This window comes from Neovison vison, chromosome 12 (genome assembly GCF_020171115.1).
Source record: "Neovison vison isolate M4711 chromosome 12, ASM_NN_V1, whole genome shotgun sequence".
Taxonomy (NCBI): Eukaryota; Metazoa; Chordata; class Mammalia; order Carnivora; family Mustelidae; genus Neogale; species Neogale vison.
In genome coordinates this window covers 12,083,373-12,103,454 of record NC_058102.1, presented here as the reverse complement: position 1 = coordinate 12,103,454, position 20,082 = coordinate 12,083,373, and the positions used below count along the sequence as shown (strand labels likewise).

General features: G+C 56.8%; 1 protein-coding gene across 2 annotated transcripts; it reads left to right on the top strand.

Moving 5' to 3' along the window:
* Window positions 1–6,631: 6,631 nt before the first annotated feature.
* On the top strand, window positions 6,632–17,869 carry RASD2 (RASD family member 2). 2 transcript variants are annotated; one of them, XM_044228270.1, is made up of 3 exons: window positions 6,632–6,750; window positions 11,533–11,926; window positions 15,492–17,869. In XM_044228270.1, the coding sequence occupies exons 2-3, from the start codon at window positions 11,656–11,658 to the stop codon at window positions 16,019–16,021; spliced, it is 801 nt and encodes a 266-aa protein (XP_044084205.1). In that variant the 5' UTR covers window positions 6,632–6,750; window positions 11,533–11,655; the 3' UTR covers window positions 16,022–17,869. The 2 variants fall into 2 exon arrangements, with proteins under 2 accessions (XP_044084205.1, XP_044084204.1); XM_044228269.1 differs by lacking the exon at window positions 6,632–6,750 and adding an exon at window positions 7,580–7,764.
* Window positions 17,870–20,082: the final 2,213 nt, after the last annotated feature.

Genomic DNA, 20,082 nt, shown 5'->3' with positions numbered 1-20,082 from the left:
AAGGTAAATGAGTTAGCTGTGCAGCATGCTTAGAACAGGGCTTGCCTCCCCAACTTGAGCCTGGCCCAAAGGAAGCAGTTGACAAATATTAGGTTAGAAGACCCATTGTTCTCCCTTTGCCATTGAACCTCTCCTGCCTCGGTCTCTCTTCCATGTAATGTTTTATTCTGCGCGCTTCCTGGGGCTCTGGGAAGATTAAATGTGAGGAAAGATGAAGAAGACACCTGTAGAGTACTGTCTGAAGCGCAAGACTAAAGCAAGTTGTCTTGCCTTTGTGTCTCCATCTGGACCACACCAAGTTAAGGCCAATGGCCTGATGAACATCCGGTGAGGAGCAGAAATTTCATGGGCTTGGGAAATGGTGATGGTGATGATGGTGGTGGTGGAGATGACAATGATGGAGTCAGAGATGATGACGATGGAGGAGGAGATGATGATGGAGTCCGAGATGATGCAGATGGGGATGATGATGATGATGAGATGATGACAATGATGGAGATGGTGACCATGATATTGGGTGGATAGATGGATGGACAAGAGGGCTCATTATAGCATATTCAGGCCAAGCCTTAAGAAGACAGTAGGATGTCATAAAAAGATTAAAGGACTACTTGTTCAAAGACCCTTATTTTTTCAGTCCACGCTCTGCCTCTTACTAGTCAAGGGACTCTGGGCAAATCACGACACATCACCGAGCTTCAGTTCCATCACCTATACAATGGAAACAAAACCGCTGTCCTGCTTACTTCACAGGGAGCCCCCAGGGAAATCACACCATGATCATTTTCATGCACACAAGCAGCTGTAGTTGTTGCCGCTGTGTCTGGGAGTGAAGCCTACACGCAGGCAGTCATTGCCATCGAGGAAATTGACATCAGCTCAAGCTCTTCTGCTTCCTTGTCCCCATGTCTTCTAGCCTCCTCATCTACAAATGAGGCTTAATAGTGTTACCCCCAGTTAGGGTTGTGGCCTGGCTAAAACGGGTTCTCGTAGGTACAGGGACCAACCCAGTACCTGAGAGAAGTGGGAGCTTCAGAAATGGTCCTCGTTACGATTAAAAGCCTCTGGTCCATTCTGTTTTTTTTTTTTTTTTTTTCCTGGCTACACCCTTAGCTTGGCCTGATCTACTATAATGATCCTCCTTTCCTGGTCATCACTGCTCCCTGCAAAACACTCTTTGGCACATTCTTCAAGATCTAGATGAGGTCACAAAGGGCTGCCCTGTAAGGTTGTGCAGGTTGCTTACTGGTTCAAGGGCCCTCATCTAAGGAAATTCAGCTTGTGTTCCTCCCCTTCCCCTGCCTGCCAAAGCTGTGGGACCTTCTCTAAGGCTCCTCCTGAAGGAGGCAACTTTTCTAATTGGTATAAAAACTAGAGCTGGCAGGCACCAGAGTCATTCATTTAGTTTAGAAATGTAGAAACAGGTGGGGATCTCAGAGAGGATCTGACCCAATGTTCTTCTTGCAAAGAAAAAGGAACTAACCACTACTTATTCATTCATTCATTCATTCATTTCTCTATTGGATGTTTACTGAATACTTCCTACATGAGAAATGCCATCTCTATGCTCAGCTGGAGGCAGAAGTAATCAGATGGGGAGAAGGACACAAGGTGTGTCTCATTCTCCTGTATTCCTGCTGATCCATCCTTACTGCTCCACTTCAAGGGATGTTTGGCGAGGTCCTGTGATGCTGGCTGTCCCCTGACCCCGTGCTCCTGATCCAGCTGGACTCAAGCTGCTGGTGACCCAATGGCCCGTGCTAAAGTCTCGAGGCTGATTCAGATGCCTGTGTTCTGAGTCTAGCCTGCTAGTAACATGCGTTGAACTTGGTGAAGCCACCAACCATCCCTTTGTTTTCAGCACGGAAAGATCAGGCCACGTGACCGCTAAGGTTTTGTCAACTCTGATCATCTAATCAGTGTTTCTCAAACTTTGGCGTGCATCGGAAGTAAAACCCCAATGGCTGGGCCTTGCCTCAAGTCTTCTGATTCAGTGGGTCTGGGGTGAGACCTGGATTTCTAACAAGTTCTCCAGACAGTGCTAATGCTGCTGATCCCGGGACCACACTTTGAGCACCACTGCTCTACCCCTGAGCAAACCGGGCGGCACGTTAGAATCGCTTGGGAGAGCTTTAAACAGTGTGGATATCAAGCCCGACCTCAGAGCAATTAAATCAGCGTCCCAGAGCAGGAGCCTGGGCTTTGTTATCCTGTAAGCCTCCCCCAAGGTGATTTTTTTATCCTCCACCAGGGATAGGAACCACTGATCTAGAAAAGCAGCCAGGGATGTGACAGGATGTTGGTTGGGCAAACACCTTATTTCCATTTGGAGAAATGGTTTTCGGAGGTCTCCCATTAGTGGCCTGGTTCTGAACAGCCTCCCTGAGCCTCAGTTTTCCCTTCCGTAAGTGGTGTTGTTAGAAGAACTAAACTGAACTCTCTCTCCCTCGCTGTGTCTGCCCTGCACTTCCTCTTGTTTCCCAGGAGAGATTGTGCACGCTTCTGCTCTGTGGCCGTTGAGCTGAGCACAATTCAATAAGCATTTATTAAAAACGCACAACATGTAAGATCCTGTCCTTAATGATGTAGGAATATGAAGATGAATCAGGCCCAGTCCCCACTCCCAAGGAGCTCACGTACTAATGGGGATGGGGAGGCACGTGTCCAAAATGTAAGACAGGATGTGACAGAGGCCATAAAGGAAGTAATCATGATGAAGGCCATTGTATGCAGGGCCCCCAGTGCAAGGCACCTTATAATATATTTTAATCCTCCCAGCAACCCATAAGGTGGGTACTGTAACACCCACTTTACAGGTAAAGAAACTGAGGTTTAAAGGAGTGGTTAGTTACCTACATGCAAGAGCCAGGTTTAGGGTTTTTTGATTTTTGTTTTGTTTTTATTTTGGTTTTGCCACAGGATCCCGGAAGAGGACAACATTCACACCACGAGGAAGGCTAGGAGGCTTTGTGGGGAGAGGTGTGAACACCATGTTTTGAAGGATGTGTAGAAGTTTGCTGAGTGAAGATAGAGAAAAAGTTCTCCCAGATAGGGGGATCAGATACACAGAGGCCCGGAGGAGGGAAATCCCAATGTCTCAAGGGATCTGAGAGTGGTTTAATTTAGCTGAAATGCAGGCTGATGGTGGGGGGGGGGTGATGGGAACTAGAGCCTATTTCGAGGCTTCGTATGCCGGACTAAGGAGTTTAGATTTTATGTCTTAAGTCATGACAATTCTTGAGCAGGGGGTGGCATATTTTATTTTTATTTTTTTTTAAGATTTTATTTATTTGACAGAGAGAGATCACAAGTAGGCAGAGAGGCAAGCAGAGAGAGAGAGAGAGAGAGAGAGAGGAGAGAGGAAGCAGGCTCCCTGCCCAGCAGAGAGCCCGAAGTGAGACTCGATCCCAGGACCCTGAGATCATGACCTGAGCTGAAGGCAGAGGCTTAACCCACTGAGCCACCAAGGCATCTTGGGGGTGGCATATTTTTGAAGAAGTTTAAAGTGGTCATGGATTGGGGGCAATGGGACAGGGAGCCCAGTAAGTAGGGGGGTGACTACTGACAAATGAGCCATTTGATAGTGAGGCAAATGGACAGGAGAAGGATAAGAAAGCGGGGGACACTGGGAAGCCTGCTGTTGGAGCTTCTTTGGGCATCGGTCCCTTATGTGCACCTGCTTATTGACTGAGCCATTCTGCATTCTAGGAGGGGTGGGGGTGGGGCAGGAGCAGGTGGGTCTCCCGGGGCCCTGCCGCTCCAGGTACAGCAACCCTCAAAGATACGGCCCACGGAGCGTGACTGACTCTGAGTGGAGGACGGGGCTGAAGCAGCAAGTACTGGGTCTCAGGCTGGCTTGAAGCTAGCCACCTGCTGCATTTCCTGGATGGGATTGGGAGAACTGGCCCCATGGCCTGAGTGCTTCTGACCCCACCCTTCCGGGTGGAGCATGACACATTGCCTGCCTCCTACTCTCCAGCTTACAGTCAGCTCAAGGCGCGCAGCCTCTGTGTGTTGAGCTGAGCACAAGCCCTCCTGGGCTGAAGCCAGTTCCTAGAAGCAAAGGCTGGATGTGGGAAGAGTGCTGGGCTGGGATCTGCCACTGGCTGGCTGAGAGGCATTGGACACGATCCTTAGTCCTAGCCCAGGCTTCATATCCTCTGACCAGAGCACTAAACACAGCCAAGTAATGCAAGTGCCATGCTCTCCACCTAGTCTCTCCACCTCTACCTACCCCATATTCTCTGGTTGATGTCCCCAGGGAAACTCAAGACCACACAGGGACAAAGCAGAGCAAGCCACTTTCTAGAATCCAAGTCGAAGACAATTTCGGCACTTTTGGCACACTGTGGACCTAGCATATCATACCCATTTTATAGGAGATACAACCAAGACCCAGAGGAAAGCGTGAGCTGAATTTCCTTAGTTAAGTGCCCTTGAGCCAGTAAGCAACCTGTGCAACCATACAGGGCAGCACTTTGTGACCCCATCTAGTCTTCGAAGGTTGACTAGTCATGTATTTGAGGCGATACAGAAGGAGGACTTGAATGCCAGTCTCTCACCCATTGGAGCTGGACCCCCAGCTTGGTAACCTTCAGACCCTCACCACCCACCAAGAGGAGGGAGGACAGCTCTGGTAGTGGAGGGAAGATTGGAAGACATTCTCCAGGTCCAGGGTTCTCTGGATGATACAAAATACGGTTCGATAGACAGTATTTGTCCCTTCACCACATCACACAGTGAGAACATTCTCTTTTCAGCCTCCCGGAAGCATGAAGGAAGAAGTCTCTGATGGGTGCTAATAGGTCTTTGACACCTCTCCTAACTTTGCCAATCTCCCTTCTTTCACTGAGGGCACATCTCAAGCCTTGGCATGCAAGTTTCCAACTAGAATTTAATAACCTTGGTTTGTTTTCACTGTGTTTATTTTTACTCTTACCTTCTATTTATGGCAAGTGATACTGGCTTCCCATTTAAGGCAGTGATATAACGATCCTCTAAAAAATGTGTTGGGGGGAGAGTGGGTCTTGGACTTAAGAAAATACTAAGTAATGAAGGGTGTCTAGATATGGCATAAGAGGAACCACTGATGTCTGCCCTAGTTCTAAGCGGGGAGAATGGAGGTGAATGCTTCCGACTAATCGCCAGCAGGGCTCTCTCTACAGTGCTCTCCAAGACCTCCACTCAGAAGCGCGCGAGGCTAAGGTGACTCCGCCGCTCCTCCTGGCGGCACGTGCGGGGTCCACGCGCCATCCCGCAGTCTTGCGGGCCCGAGATCTTGGGGCGGGCAGGACGGACACCGGTAGGGCACCGAGGCATTTCCGCGACAGAGGAGGGCGCGGGAGCCGGGCACGCGGGCTGGGGACATCGGGCGACTGGCTGCGGGACCCTCGCGGGTCACCAGCGGTCGGCGCGGTGTGCGTGCGGATGCGCGTGCAGACGTCAGCCTCCGAGGCCGGTGCCGCCTTCCGGTCACGGTGCGCGCCCCCAGCCGCCCCACCAGTCGCCCCGGCCCCAAGCGCCCGGGCACGCGGAACGCCGGACTGCGGCTCCCGGGCGACCGCGGGCGGGGTGGACGGGGCGGGCGGGGCGGGGCCGGGCCGCAGGACCCACTACCCATTGGCCGAGCCCAGTGCCGGGGGCGGGGCGCCGGGCAAGGCGGGCGACAGCGCTCCGGCAGGCCGAGGCGGGCGCTGGGCGGCGGGACCCGCTGCTAGCGAGCCGCGAAGGGGGCGGACGGGCGCTGAGCGAAGGGCCCAGGGACCGACGCTCGCAGGCACGGCGGAGAGCGCCCAGGCCTGAGGTGGGCTTCTGCTGCTGGGCTCGCCAACTGGCGCCCCGGCTGCGATTGCTTTCCCGAGGGACCGTTGACCTCGCCCTGCGGGAAAGGGGCGTTCGCCTCCAGGAGAGGGAGGGAGGGAGGAGCTTGGGCCCGCAGAAAGTTCGCCCCCACCGCGGGCCAGAGGAGGTGAAGTGGGAGGAGGAGCGGGTTTAAGGCTAACTCGGAGCTACGTGCGAAACCTTGGGGCGGCGTTCAAGGCCCCCTCCCACACGCGCGCGGAGCTGAGCTCCCTGCTCCTCCTCCAGCTGCTGGCGTAGCCTCGCAGGGAGAGAGGAGCCGTCCTTCTGGCGCCGGGAGAGCTGCAGAGCTGCAGGCAGAAGAGGAGGCCGCGGCAAGCAGGGCAGCACCCCCACCCCGAGCGACCCCCTTTGGCGCGGGCGGAGAAGGTGGCATAGGCGGCCAGCGTAGGTTTGCCCTCTCGGGAAGCGCACATACGCACGCACCCTCCAGGCACCTCCAAAGGACCCTCCAGGAGTCTCTAAGGACCCTCTTAAAGCCCGGAGTCTCCCCTACCGCCCTCCCCAACCCCCGGAGACCAAGGCGGGGACCCCGGGATCGGACGTCCCCGCGCCTCCGGGCACCTGGCTCAGCAGGAGTCCCCCGGGTCGGGGCAGGGCAGGGCCGGTGGCGGCGAGCCCGAGCCCGCCCGGCGCCCAGACCCCTCCGAGCCATCAGAACCCACCCATGGGGCACCGGCTCCCCATGTCCCCTCGCCCGGCCGCGCCCAGCCCGGCGCCCGGAGCCGCGCAGAGGAGGAGCCCAGCGCAGTGACCCAGGAGTCGCTGCAGACTCTGGAAGCCTCGGCGGCAGCGGCGGCTGCCACCGGAGAAGCCAGCGGTTCCCCGCACCTCCAGGCGCTTCCAGGCAGCCCTCCAAGCTGTGCCAGAGGCCCAGCGCACCACTCTCAGGTAGGAGAGAGACACCCCATCAGAACTGGGGAGCTGGCTGTTGTGGGGGGAGCCAGGAAGAAGGGTTTGAGTCTTGTGGGAGGAAGGCTAGAGGAAGCATTATGTGACTAGGGAAAGTTAAGCTGATTGAGCATCTATTATGTGATGGGATCAAAGGCAACTTTATGTTGTCTCAAGAAAATGATCCTAGTTGAGCACCGACTATGTATCAGGCTGAGTGCTAGGCCCTTTCCTTATCCCAGGTGGGAAAGATGTACCGAGCTTCTACTCTGTGCTAGATGTGCTCCTAGGAGCTTTCCATTTCAGGGACCTAGAGCAATAGCCATTTAAATATGAGGACACAGGCTCAGAGAGGAGGAACGATTAAGGAGCACCTTCCTGTCCAGTGTTCCTGGAGCTTTATGGAGGGTTGGTGCAGGGAGTGAGTTTCCTGGGTGATTCTTTCCCCCGGAAATATTTCCTGTCTTCAGCTGGCCTGGAGGGCCTCCAAGTCCCTCTGGTGGGCTCCTTCTGACCTCTCCTCCATTTCCCTCCTGCCCTGGGAGGATGACGAATTCACAGCAGGTAGGACGCCAGGCTGGGATGGGGCAGTGAGTTCGGGAGCCCGTGATTCAGGCTTACCGTGGTGTCACAGTAACAAAACAGATCCCCCCCCCAAGACCTCTGCCTGCACTCCAGTCCCATCACCCCTGGCTCTTCCAGGCGGACCCTTGAATGCCAGGAGGAGATGCACCAAAGGAACCCACTTGCTATGTGCCAGGAGCTGTATTCTGGCTGAATAATTCGGGCCACCCTATGGGTTTGTTTCCACAGTCGCCATTTAGTCGATGACCAGCCCCACAAGGCCAACCCATTTGCCCAAGGGTGCTGAGCTGATGAGAAGCAGGGTTGGTCTCTGAGAGATGGATAGCTGCCCGCTTTTTACCATCCTGAACTGCCAAGGGTCGCCAGGCTGGCTTGGCCAAGCCCCCCAGGACGCCTCTCGGTGTGAGGAGGGAAGTCAGTGAATAACACGTATGTCTAGAGGGGCTGGGATGTGTGCTAATGGAGGAGGCTTGAGGTGTGTAGGAGGGAGTTGGGGGGTGCTGGTGCAATGTAGCCAGCTCTGGGGACTCATAGGGAGAAGGACATGTCAAGACTCTTGTCTTGATGTCCTGGTCCCTCTGATGCCCTCCGTCTCCCAGGCAGACCCTAGGTGAGGGACTTGAGGGCGAAGAAGGGGGTGAACCCATAGATGCATTTGCGGGGAGCCGGCTGGGCAGGGTTTGGGGTGAGTCCTAGGCAGGGTGCCTGTCCCCAGCCACCTGTGGGAAGAGAGAGGGAACAAGAATCTAATAGGGCCTCAGGGGTCATTCCTCTGCCTGACGCCAGCTGAAGCTTCAGAGTCAGGCGCTGTTTGGAAAAAGACGGGTTTTGGCCAGGGGGTGGGTTTTTACGGAGGTAAGAGCCCAGGCTTTCAAGCCCAGCAGCCTAATTCTCATCCTGGTCTGGCCAGTGATCCAAGTGAGCTGGGGCAGGTGACTCAGCCACATGGATCCCCAGGGTCCCACCAGTCCAGTGGGTGGACGGTGGTCTGCTCTTCACGGGACAGTCGGGAGGTCCCCGGAACAAGGTACGCGAAGCATCTGGTGAGACAGAAACCTGTCTGGCTAGGTTGCCTTCTCCCCTCTGCCCCACTCCATCTCCGCTCTGGGACTTTCTGCCTCCCAGGGCCCCTGGGAGTGGCCTGGGGTAGGGTCAGCTGAGAGTCACAGAGCTCTCCTTGGGGTTCTTATGCTGTGAGGGGTCCCCATTAGCCACTGTCTGAGCCTCCAGGCTTAGGCTCTACATTTTCAAATGGTTCCTCTCTGCTCCTCACTGTGGGGGGTCGGCCGGGCTGAGGATGGAGAGCGGAGAGCCGGCAGCAGGGGAAAGAAGCTGTACCCAAGCGGCCCACAGTGCAGCCTCCGGGGGAGGAGAGGAAGGAGGATATGGGGACAGGAGGTGGGGCTCACAGAAGCCGTCAGCTGGCGTCCAGGTGTCTGGGTGCCACACACAGCCCCACGTGCCTGGGGCCATGTGAAGACTCACAGTCACAGTCGTCTCCCAGAGAGGAAAGCCACTCCCCCCTCCCGCTCCCCCCTCCCCCGCCCCGCCTTTGCCTCCTTCTGACGCCCTGTCTCCTCTCTGACTCTCCTCTCTGACTTCCTCAGGCTCCTTCAGCCACTGATAGAAGCACGTCTTTACCAGGAACTCTGGGTTAGAAGCCGGGCAGGCGATGATGGGGACTACCATGGTCCCTGGATCCCTGGGTCCCTGGGGGCTGCTGACCTCCTTCCTTCTCAGTCTAGACAGAGGTGATCACAGCAGAATCAAGCTCCCTGCAGGGGGACTGGGGAGGGGTCTGTCGTGGCATGGGGCCTCTTTCCCTCCCATCTCCGCTGAAGGCCCAGGCCGCCTTGCTGAGAAGCCTTCAGCTCCCCACCCCCAACTGTGCACCCACAGGTGTGTCCAGGGCACAGAGACCCTCAGCACAGCACCTGGGCCAGCCAGGCGGGGCGGGGGAGGAGGGACAAGACCTCAGAAGGAAGCTGCGGGAGAGCACCAAAGGAGAGCTCCTAGATCATTCACTGAGCCCTTGCTGGGTACAAGGCACGGAGATCCTATGGGATAAATTGAGAGATGGCTGCAGGCATGAAGGGGGAGGGGTGGGCGTCTTTATCATGGAGTCACTGTCCTGGCTCCCTTATTAACTACACAGGCCAGTCATGGGGACTTTTAAGTATCAGGGTCCTTATTTGTAATAGGCAGATAATATCTTCCCTCTAGGGAGAAGGTGAGGACGCTCCCATGCATGGGGCAGACAGCCTGGGGTCAGATCTTTCCTTTGCTGGTTACTGGCTGTATGACCATGAGCAGTTACTAAACTTCTCTGTGCCTCAGTATCCCCTCCTATAAACTGGGGGTACACCACCTACCTTCTGGGGTTACTCGGGGTGGGGAGCGAGTGAGTACACGTTAATCAGGGCGCTCAGGACACTCTGGCATACGTTGACTGCAAGGTCAATGTCAGCTCCCACCAGAATCAGTTTAGAATCCCTGATTTTGTTCCTGTACTTAGCACAGGGCCAGGCACAAGGCGGGGGCTGGGTGTATGGTGGTTGTCAGGGCTCCAGGCTTGCTTCGGGTCAGCGGTGTGCCGAGCGGGCTTACGTGCGCCTCTCTTTGCAGTTCATTCATCGAGGTCCTCCTGGTAGGTGGGAATTGGCCATGCTGGGAATGTGTGTGCCATGGAGGTTGATAAATGCTACCAATAAAAGCTTTTGCAAAAGGTATTTCTGAGAGCCGGTTTATTGCACTGTGGCTTTCAGTTGGACAGGGCTCCAGTTGGAGCAGATGCCTGAATGCCCTGAACAGGGCGTATGCCAGAAGACACACACAAGAGGTCCCTCCACCTCCAGTCTCTTAGCCTGACAGCAGAGGACATTATGATGTCGGAGAGGGCCTTGGGCTAAATGGATGAAGCATTCCAGGCCCCTGAGCTGGAGAACCCAGGTGGGCCGACCAGTGGGAGCTGGCCTGTACACTTCCCAGTGCACCCTGAAAAGAGGTGCCTTCTCTGGGCAGATGAACTCCACAAAGACATTCCCTGCTTTCCCACTCAGCTGGGTGCCTTGTGCAGTGCCCAGCCTGCACAACTGTGTGTGGCAGCAGGCTGAGGGCAGAGGAGACTGATACCCAGCAGGCCTGTATCCACTTCTAGTTCCTCTTCTCTAGAGGGAGGAGGGATTTCTGCTGGGGTGGGCTGGGGAGCCAGAGAAGCCTCCAGAGAGGAGGTGGTATGTGAGCCAGGGCTTGAAGCATAAAGAGAAGAGGGTGTTCTGGCAGAGGGACCAGCACGAGCTAAGAAGTGGAGGCAGATCTCAGCAGAGCTCCAACAGAGTGATGGGCTAAGGGATTCTGAGTGGATTCCGGTGGGTGCTGATGGAGTGAAGGGGAGTGGTGGGGCTGCGGCTGGCCTTTGGGGCGGGCCTTTTGGGGCCCTGGGGCTCTATTTATCTCCATTTGGGCTTTGGAGCTGGGACCCATTTCAGTCGCTTCCACGAAGCTGAGGAGCTCCCATAGAAAGTTTTGGGTGTGCCTCCGAACCATAAACCCTTGGAGCTCTGAGGGACTTGAGTTGTCCCTGGGTCAGTTCTCTGACCCACATCCAGATCTCTGGATCTCCTGGAGGTGAGCAAATTCCCAGGGCCTGGGGCTGAAACCGCTGGGCCCCGGGCTGCGGAGGGCGTGATCTGGACCTTGCCTTTTTCCCTGTTTCTGGGAAGGCCCCAAAGGCCATAGCACCCCCCTACCCCTACCCCAGGCCTAAGAAATGGCTCTCTAGAGCCTTCCCCAGGTCATGGCCTGGAGTCACAGCTCCTGGGAGGCCAGAACAGGGAAAGGACCCAACAAAGAGCCAGGAAGAGATCAGGTTCTAGCAGGAGTTAACATTTTGTGACCGAGCCTGTGCGACAGTCCTGGGAGCGGAGCCCCTTTTATAGACACAAGTGACTCTCGGGGAACGCCCGCGACTGGCTGGCTAAGAGCAGCAGGGAGCTGGCGTAAAGCGAAAATTCAGGGCCCCCCTCCCCGTCCTGGGCCAGAATAAACAGGGGGTGAGCGGACGCCAGGGCGGTGAGCCCCTGTGTGGTGGGTGGATGGGCAGGAAGGAGGCCGAGAGGGCGTGCATGAAGGCGCAGGGGGCCTGAATGAATGCCAGGTCCCCTAGAGACGCCCCAGTCTAACGTCTCTGTCTTACAGACAGAAAGCGAACACCTAGACAGGAGCCCCGCGGAGGAGACCAAGGCGGCCAGCAAGAGGCTGCAGGGCCGGGTGCAGGGCCTCCTGGCGTCGGCTCCCCGCTCCGTGCCACCGGCCCGAGCCATGATGAAGACCTTGTCCAGCGGGAACTGCACGCTCAGCGTGCCCGCCAAGAACTCGTACCGCATGGTGGTGCTGGGTGCCTCGCGGGTGGGCAAGAGCTCCATCGTCTCCCGCTTCCTCAACGGCCGCTTCGAGGACCAGTACACGCCTACCATTGAGGACTTCCATCGGAAGGTCTACAACATCCGAGGTGACATGTACCAGCTGGACATCCTGGACACGTCTGGCAACCACCCCTTCCCTGCCATGCGCAGGCTCTCCATCCTCACAGGTGGGTGCCCGGGGCTGGGGAGGGGGCACATATCTGCTCACCGCCAGCCCCACCCCTGGGCGTGGGGAGGGGTAGAGAGGGTGGGTGCCGCTTGCTGGAGCAGGTGATCAAGCTGGGGCCCAAATCCCACACCGGCTGGCTGGCATCAAGTGCTGCAGGGCTGCCTTCCAGATCAGGCGCTGATGCAGGCCGGTGTGAGGGCGGGGGAGAGGGGTCATCCTCTCTGGGGAGCAGAGAGGGTCTCCCGCCTTCCTCCTGCTGGAGGTGGCCCTGCAGAGCCCTGGGGCCCAGGGTCAGTCTGCTGGCCTCAGTTCTTTTGACATCCCAGGCCTTTGCTGCCCCCCAGAGCAGTAAGGGCAGACCCCGGCGAGCAGTCAGTCAAAGGGCAGATGGGAGCCCCGCCCAGGCCAGTAACTTAGTAATAATCACAGTTATTAATCACCCGGCCCTGCAGCCTCTTGCTGGCCACCTTGGTCTCCTCCGCGGGGCTCCTGTCTAGGTGTCCGCTTTCTGTCTGTAAGACAGAGACGTTAGACTGGGGCATCTTTAGGGGGCCTGGCAGCCCTGCCCGTGCCTTCATTCACACTCTCTCGGCCTCCTTCCTGCTCATCCACCCACCACACAGGGGCTCACTGCCCTGGTGTCCGTTCACCCCCTGTTTATTCTGGCCCAGGACGGCTGGGCCTTCTCAAGCTGCGTGCCTGAGCCCATTCTTAGAGCTTGTGTGGGTTTCTTTTGTCCTCACAACCAACCTGGGAGATGGGGCTTTGCTTCCATTTTACAAGTGGGGAAACTGAGGCCCAGAGAGGTTAAGTTAGTCCAGGTGGTAACACAGGTGGTCCCTGGCCATCTGGCTCTCCTTCTCCACCATGAAAATGTCCTGTAGTCTCTTGGCCCTGCTGGGAATGGCGGGGAGGGAAGAGAGATGGCCCGGGATTAAGGGGGTGGATGGAGATGGGGGCCCGGGCCATCCTTTGCCTAACCCAGGCAGTTTCCCCGTGGTGGCTGTAGGAGGGCTGGCCAGAAACCAGTCCGTCCTGGGCAGCTGCTTCCTGGTTTTGTACCTCTGGGCAAGTGACTTTATCTGTCAGCAGCTTGGTCCTCTCTGTGAGAGCATGGTGTCAGTGCCCACCCCAAAGTCACCGTGAGTAGTAAGTGAGTTCATACAGCAGAAGTGCTTGGTGAACAGAGAGTAAGTGCTCAGCAAACACGGGTCTTAGACCAACCCAGCATTTATAGAGTGTCTGCTCCGGGCTCACAGAGTCCTTGCCTGAGCCGTGCTTCTTCCACTGCTGGGGGGTGATGAAGGGAAGGAGTGAGCAAGTGTCCCCTAGCCATCACTAAAATAACCCCCCAAATGGAGATGCTCTCGGACCAAGAAACGCACGCCGTGTGCACTCCTGTCCCCGCACCCGAGCCAAGCCCCCTCCTTCAGCACCCTGGGCAGATGGCCTCTTCCTGCAGGCTGTCCTTGCGGACTGTCCCACCCACCCCATAGTTTGGAGAGGCTGTGTCCGGATGGAAGGAGCCCTGGGTTGACCTGGAGCCACTTGGTGGCTCCGAGGTGTGATCAAAGATCTGAGTGTCCGTCTCCCCAGCAGCACGGCGGACATTGGCTTGCTTCCCCCACAGTGTGGCTGCGGGGACACTTCAAGCACCTGCTGGGGATGTAGGGATGTCTGCTTTCCTTGCCTTGGGGAGGGGACTAGGCGCCCACTAATATAAATAAGGCTAACATTAGAGGGAGGAGAGAGACAGATGTAGAGGAGGACCACGAGCGTATTTCCAAAATTCATTTTTTAATTACACCAGTGATTTGCAAACGCACCCTCCTGTAAACACAGAGGAGGTTAAAGAAGCCCCCTTGTCCTGTGTCCCCAACGCCAGACTCCTGTCCCCTCCCCAGCGGTGGCCACTCCATCAGCCTGGCGGGGACACTTCTGGACCCCCCACGAACACACTGACCTTTATGTTTGTATCATCATTGTGACTGGGAGGGTTTTTGTCCGTCTCTTTTGAATGTGCACTTAGGATTCGGAGCACATCTGTCTGCTGCTTTTTTTTTTTTTTTTTCACCCACAAGCCCGTGCCTCGTTTTCCAACCTGGGGCTGGTGCGCAGGAAATTCTGAAAGCCATTAATTCTGCTGCCGGCTCTCTTTCCAGCTGCCAGCCAGGCAGTCTCTGAAGCTTGGCATCGTGGTCTCGCATCTGAATATGTCAAGGCCACCGAGTCCTCAGGGGCCCAGGATTGGCCTAATGGGACGGGGTTGGCAGGCCAGGCTGGGGCCACCTTGCAGGTGCCTCTCTCAGGGGCCCCCACCCCCGTTCTTCCCATCCCATTCCGCCCATTCACCCAGCTTTACAGACACCCATCAGGCACTGGGCACTGGGAGTCAAGGTCATGGGTGACACCGTCTCCCTCTGCCCTGGGGCGCACGGTGAAGGGTGCACCGTTGGCCGGATCATGGTTCTGAACGTTGCACGCGTCTCTGAGCCTCAGTTTCCTTGTTTGGGGAATGGATTTTGGACATCTCCCCACAGGTTCTTACGTATTGAGGCCAGTTTGAGCGTGAGCCTGTAATCCCAGTGATAACCTCCAGAGACTGGGATATGGGCACCGCCCAGGCTCTCTCTCCCTGCCCCCCCCGCTCCCCCTGAGCGGCCCGTTTCAGACCCAAAGACCTGTCTTGAGGGATGCAGTTAGTTGAAGCAGGGACCGTGTGGGTCTTGGAAGCTGGCACTCACTTACTCATCTGTGACTTATTCAAGAAGCAGAGAGCACTTGTGGGTCAGGGACTGGCTAGGTAAGGACAGCAGCGGGTCCCCGTCTCGACCTAGCCACGTTCATGCTGTGTGAGCTTGGGCGGGCTGCTCACCCTTTCTGAGCTTCTCTTTGCTCACCTATACCAGGAAGGTGCAGAAATCCCCCTCGCAGGGGCTTTGGGAGGAAAGTACGCATGGAGTCCACGGCCCACGCTAGTTCTCACAGGGACTTGTTCCCATTGGTGTCTCGAAACGTAAGACCTCTGAGCCTAGGCCATTCTCCATTCATTATCCAGGGCAACCCGCATAAAAAGATGTATTTCATCCACGTGGGAGGGATGGAGAAGACTAAGGTTTAGAGAGACTGCCTGCCCTGCCTCGGGCCGCATGGCCAGCAAGTGGCAGGGGCCAGATGTGAACCTAGGCATGTGAGTGCCTCTGATGTGTCGGGCATGATTCCAGGCCCCGGGAGATGTGCACAGAACAAGTCGGGCAAGACCCCTGCTGTCGTGAAAATTGTACTGTTGTTGTTATTATTATTATTCTAACACAGTCTGCACAAATTCACAAGCGGCTCACTCCATCTCCAGCCCCGCTGGGCAGTGTTGGTGGAATTAACTGTGTCTGAGCCAGGCTGAGCCACACGTTTGCTGTGTGACCTTGAACAAGGGCTTGACCCCTCTGGGCCTCGGCTTCCTGCTCTGGAAAAGGGGGAGAACAGCGACTCCTCCTTGGACTGGCCGGGAGGGCTGAGTCTGTCTGGAAGGGGCCGCCTCCCCACCTGTGTCCCTCTCCCCGCAGGTGACGTCTTCATCCTGGTGTTCAGCCTGGATAACCGGGAGTCCTTCGACGAGGTCAAGCGCCTCCAGAAGCAGATCCTGGAGGTCAAATCCTGCCTGAAGAACAAGACCAAGGAGGCGGCGGAACTGCCCATGGTCATCTGTGGCAATAAGAACGACCACGGTGAGCTGTGTCGGCAGGTGCCCACCACCGAGGCCGAGCTGCTGGTGTCCGGGGACGAGAACTGCGCCTACTTCGAGGTGTCGGCCAAGAAGAACACCAACGTGGATGAGATGTTCTACGTGCTCTTCAGCATGGCCAAGCTGCCCCACGAGATGAGCCCGGCCTTGCACCGCAAGATCTCCGTGCAGTACGGCGACGCCTTCCACCCCCGGCCCTTCTGCATGCGCCGCGTCAAGGACATGGACGCCTATGGCATGGTCTCGCCCTTTGCCCGCCGCCCTAGCGTCAACAGTGACCTCAAGTACATCAAGGCCAAGGTCCTTCGGGAGGGCCAGGCCCGCGAGCGGGACAAATGCACCATCCAGTGACCGGGAGGGACGCTGGGGTGGGGCTAGGGCAGTGCCTTCCAGGAGGTGGCCCCATGTGCCCGCTGTCCATGTCCCCCCCCCCCGCAACGAGACCCCCAATGGCAGCCATGTTCGAAGGCCTCTGGCACCAGAATGGACGACCCCAGTCTCTGACCTCTGTATGTTCTCCTGCCTTTTCACCACTTCCCTCTGATTCTGCTTTTCTGAGGTCCCCTGTGCTTCCAGCACCCAAATCAGGGCCGCCCTAACCTTAGGGCTGTAAGAAATGCTGATGCCAGAGGGGCCAGACTCCCTACCCGGAGGGAGACTCCTGGAACAGTCGTAGCAAGGTAGAACCGAGCCCCCCAGAGCAAGGCGGGAAAGGACTCAGGCCCTCTGGTCTCGGCTTAGCTGCTCCCACCCCCAGCCTGGGGGTGGCCCTCAGGTGTCCCTGACGGTGAGCCAGTGGCCGCTGACTGTATGAAGGAAGAGGAGCGTGGCCATGTCCGTGGACCACGCCCATCCCTGGACTGCCTGGCCTCCACTGGCCTCCGCCGTGTCTGTCTGTCTGTCTCTCTCTCCCAGTTTCCTCCCCTCTGTCTGCTGGTTGTGCTTTGCAGTTCTAGCTGTCCTCCCGTTGTGCGTAGCTGTAGGAACAGAAATCCTTGTACTGTAAAAGCTGCCCCCGCCTGGCTGGCCGGACCCCACTGCCTCTCCTGGGGACCCTCCCTCCCCCGATCCTGATCCCGGACAGGGTTCCGGGGTCCTGCCTCCGGCTAGACACTGCCCTCCGTCATGAGCTTCACAGTTTACACTTGCACTTGGGGGGGCGGGCAGGCTGGGGCTGCTTCTCCTCCTGCCCCCTCCTCCCTTCCCCCGACCCACGTCCCCTTTCCCTCCCCCGTGTCACAGAGGAGGTGGTACGCTTCAGCCCATCCCCGAGGCACCTGGTTCAGGGCAGGGATCTGCCTCGAACCACACTATCTCCTACTGTGCTCGCTTCTTAAGCATTTATTGAGCACCTGCTGGGTGCTGGGTCCACTGTGTGCTAGGAAACAAAGAGGGTGAGCAGTGCACTTTATGCCTCCCAGGCCAGGCCCTTTCCCAACCCTGGCCTCTTTCCCTCACCCGCATGGCCTGTGCCCACCCCTGCCACCCCACTGCCCTGTGCCCTGTGTGCTGTTTGGGGGTGGGAGGGGGGTGCAGGAGCAGCTGGGAACCAGAGCCGAGCCCGGAGAGGTAGGTGGGAAAGCTCCTCGGGGGTCCCTAGCCTGTACCTAGCGCTGGACGGCTGCGGACCAGGTGTGGCGGGATTTGAGCATGTCTTGTCCTCAGCTCTTAACAAATATATTTTGTATCTTAATCTCCTTTAAAATACTGAGATTTAGGCCTACCAGGAACTTTAGTGATCATCTAGTGACTCTTTCTGAGACCCAGAGAGGGTGACTGTCTCTCTGGTCCCAGCGCACATGGCAAGTCTGCGACTGGCAGAAGTGGGGCTAAGTCTGGGTATCGGGCACACCACCCCCCCCATGCTTCCTTAGCCCCGGGCGGGGGGAGGGGCCCTTCAGAAACCAGAGCGCCTTTTCCCTGACCCTTTCTCTAGATTGCCCTTTGAGGGTTCCTGTAAATTCTGTGTACACACACGTGAACACCGAGTTCTACACGGGCCCCAACCCCAGCTTGCCGTACCCTATCCCTCTCCCCTGGCACCTCGCTTCCATGCCCTCACCCAGCCCCAGCCTGCACCCTCTAGGCAGACCGGGTACCATCGCCAGGACAGGTGTGTGGCCTGGTCCCACCCCATGATGTCCCCCTGCTGCCCCAGATCTCTGTGTACGCTACCAATTAAAGTGGGTTTGTTTCTAAGCTGTGTTCCTGACTGTGTGAATTTTCTCTGCTTCCCAGAGGTTTGCTTTTTCCTCCAACCAAAGCTGGCCTTGGCCTCCCCGGATCACACCTACCCTTGGGGCAGCACTGGGTCAGTCTTCAAGTTTGAATAGATGGGGGAGGAGCACCCCAAAACAGGAGGTTGTGCCCCTCTCTTGGCCCTTGCCTTTCTAGGCCTTCTGGGAGGTATGTGCTGAGTTGGCAGTGTCCCTCTGGAGGGGCAGCGAGGTCAGATGAGAAATTCCCCCCTACCCCACAGATCATTAGCCCTTTGGGGCCACCATAGGTCTGAGTTCTGTGGGGTCCCTGGAGACCATTGATTTGGCCCCCGGGAATGATTGGCATCGTCTGGAAACATTTTTGCATCACCAAGCCTTGAATGGGGGGGGGTCCTGCTAGTATCGAGCAAAGAGAGCGTGCCCCTGTGCTCAGGTCATGCCCCACAATAGTTACCTGTCAGTAGTGGGCCACCTTCAGTTGGACAGTTGGTTCTCAAGGTCAGGACAGAGCCCAGGTCTGTATGGTTGACTTGATGTACAACTTTCTGGACAGTGTTTAGTAAACCGTGGACAAGCAGAGTGAGCCCTCGTGTGGAGTGAAGCGGGGTGTGTGAGGGGCTGAGGGTGGAGGTCGAGGGACAGATCTTGAGCCTGTGTCCACCGAACCTGCCCCCAGGGTGGAGGGAAGAGGAGGAGACCAGCCCTGCACCTGCTGCGCGCTTTATCCTCGGGGTCTCCAGCCCCGCCCCCCTTCAGCTCCACGAGAAACCCACTCCTCGTGTTCACCTCGCTGTCCCCTCCTTGTCCCAGATGGCACAAAGCTGGTGCCATGGCAGATGGGGGAATTCGAAACCAGAGGCCATCTCAAGCTTTGTGTGGGCGAGAAAAGATTTTTGCATTGATGGTCTGTGTTTTGTTTTGTTTTGTTAAGATTTTATTTATTTATTTGACAGGCAGAGATCGCAGGTAGGCAGAGAGGTAGGCAGAGAGAGAAAGGGAAGCAGGCTCCCTGCTGAGCAGAGAGCCCAATGTGGGGCTCCATCCCAGGACCCCGGGATCACGACCTGAGCTGAAGGCAGAGGCTTTAACCCAATTAGCCACCCAGGCACCCCAATGGTCTGTGTTTTTGATCAAGAAATGCCAACAAGCATGTAGGTGACCAGGCTCCCAAATCAGAGGGCGAGATCTCTGTCAGGATATTCACAAAACGAGGTGAGCCTGGCTAGGGTAGAATCGAAACCAGGCGGGCCTGGGGCATGGGGGAGCAGGAGGAGAACTCCCTGTTCTGCCCACCTTCCTAGCTCCCCTTCCATTCTTTGCCCGCACTAGGCAGAGAGGGCAATTGTAGGAGGCATATCACGTTGACGCTTTCCTAGTCCTGGACTTTGTAAGCGTGAGGCCAACACTGTCCCCTGTATCACAGGCCAGCACAGTGTTGTTAGAAGGGCTCATGGGGACGCAGCTGGGCTCACCAGAGCAAGCCTTCCCCTGTGGGCCAAGCCCCGGCCCTCTCTGCCTCTCCCTCCCCCTGCTGGGGACTCTGAATAAGTCATGTCCTTTCCCAGACACTTGAGCTTCTTTATCTCTACATGGGAGGTGGGGACAGGGCAGTTGGACCAGACAACATACGAAGAAGCCCCTGGCAACCCTATGTTCTCTGCAAGGAGGAATTAATATTCCCATTACACAATCCATGACATTCTGCTTGTTACTAAACAGAGCACGCTTGCTCCAGCCTGGGCCTGGCCCCGGCTCCTTGCATCCCTCAGGCTCTCCCTGGGATGGGGTTACTGGGCATAGGGGGGCTGGCTGCGGCAGAGGACACTAGCCCCACAGATCTCTGCTTAGCCCTGGGACAGAGGGTAGAAGCAGATGGTAGGAAAATTCCCTTGCTGTGAAACCATTCAGAGACAAGTGCAGGACAGCCGTCTTAGTTCCCAACCCCAGGACGGGGCACGCTGGGAATCTGAGTTCAGAGAATTCTGTGCTGCGAACTCCAAGTACTTATTTTGTTCCACCTCCCTGAACCTGTCACTTACGCAAAAGGAAAGCTTCAGTCTGGGTCACGGCTTACTGGGGCCTCTTGTTGGATCCTCGTGGCAAAGCTGTGTGGAAGGATTATGACTCCGCCTTTATTTTATACACCAGGAACCCAGGCCCAGAGAGGTGAAGCCACTTGTCTGAGGTTGCACA

What these genes read in the sequence shown, in the direction of transcription:
- RASD2 (XM_044228270.1), top strand. Translation starts at nt 11,656, where the DNA reads ATGATGAAGACCTTGTCCAGCGGGAACTGCACGCTCAGCGTGCCCGCC. An exon ending in CAGGCTCTCCATCCTCACAG is followed by an intron (nt 11,927 to 15,491) that starts GTGGGTGCCCGG and finishes CTCTCCCCGCAG; the next exon opens with GTGACGTCTTCATCCTGGTG.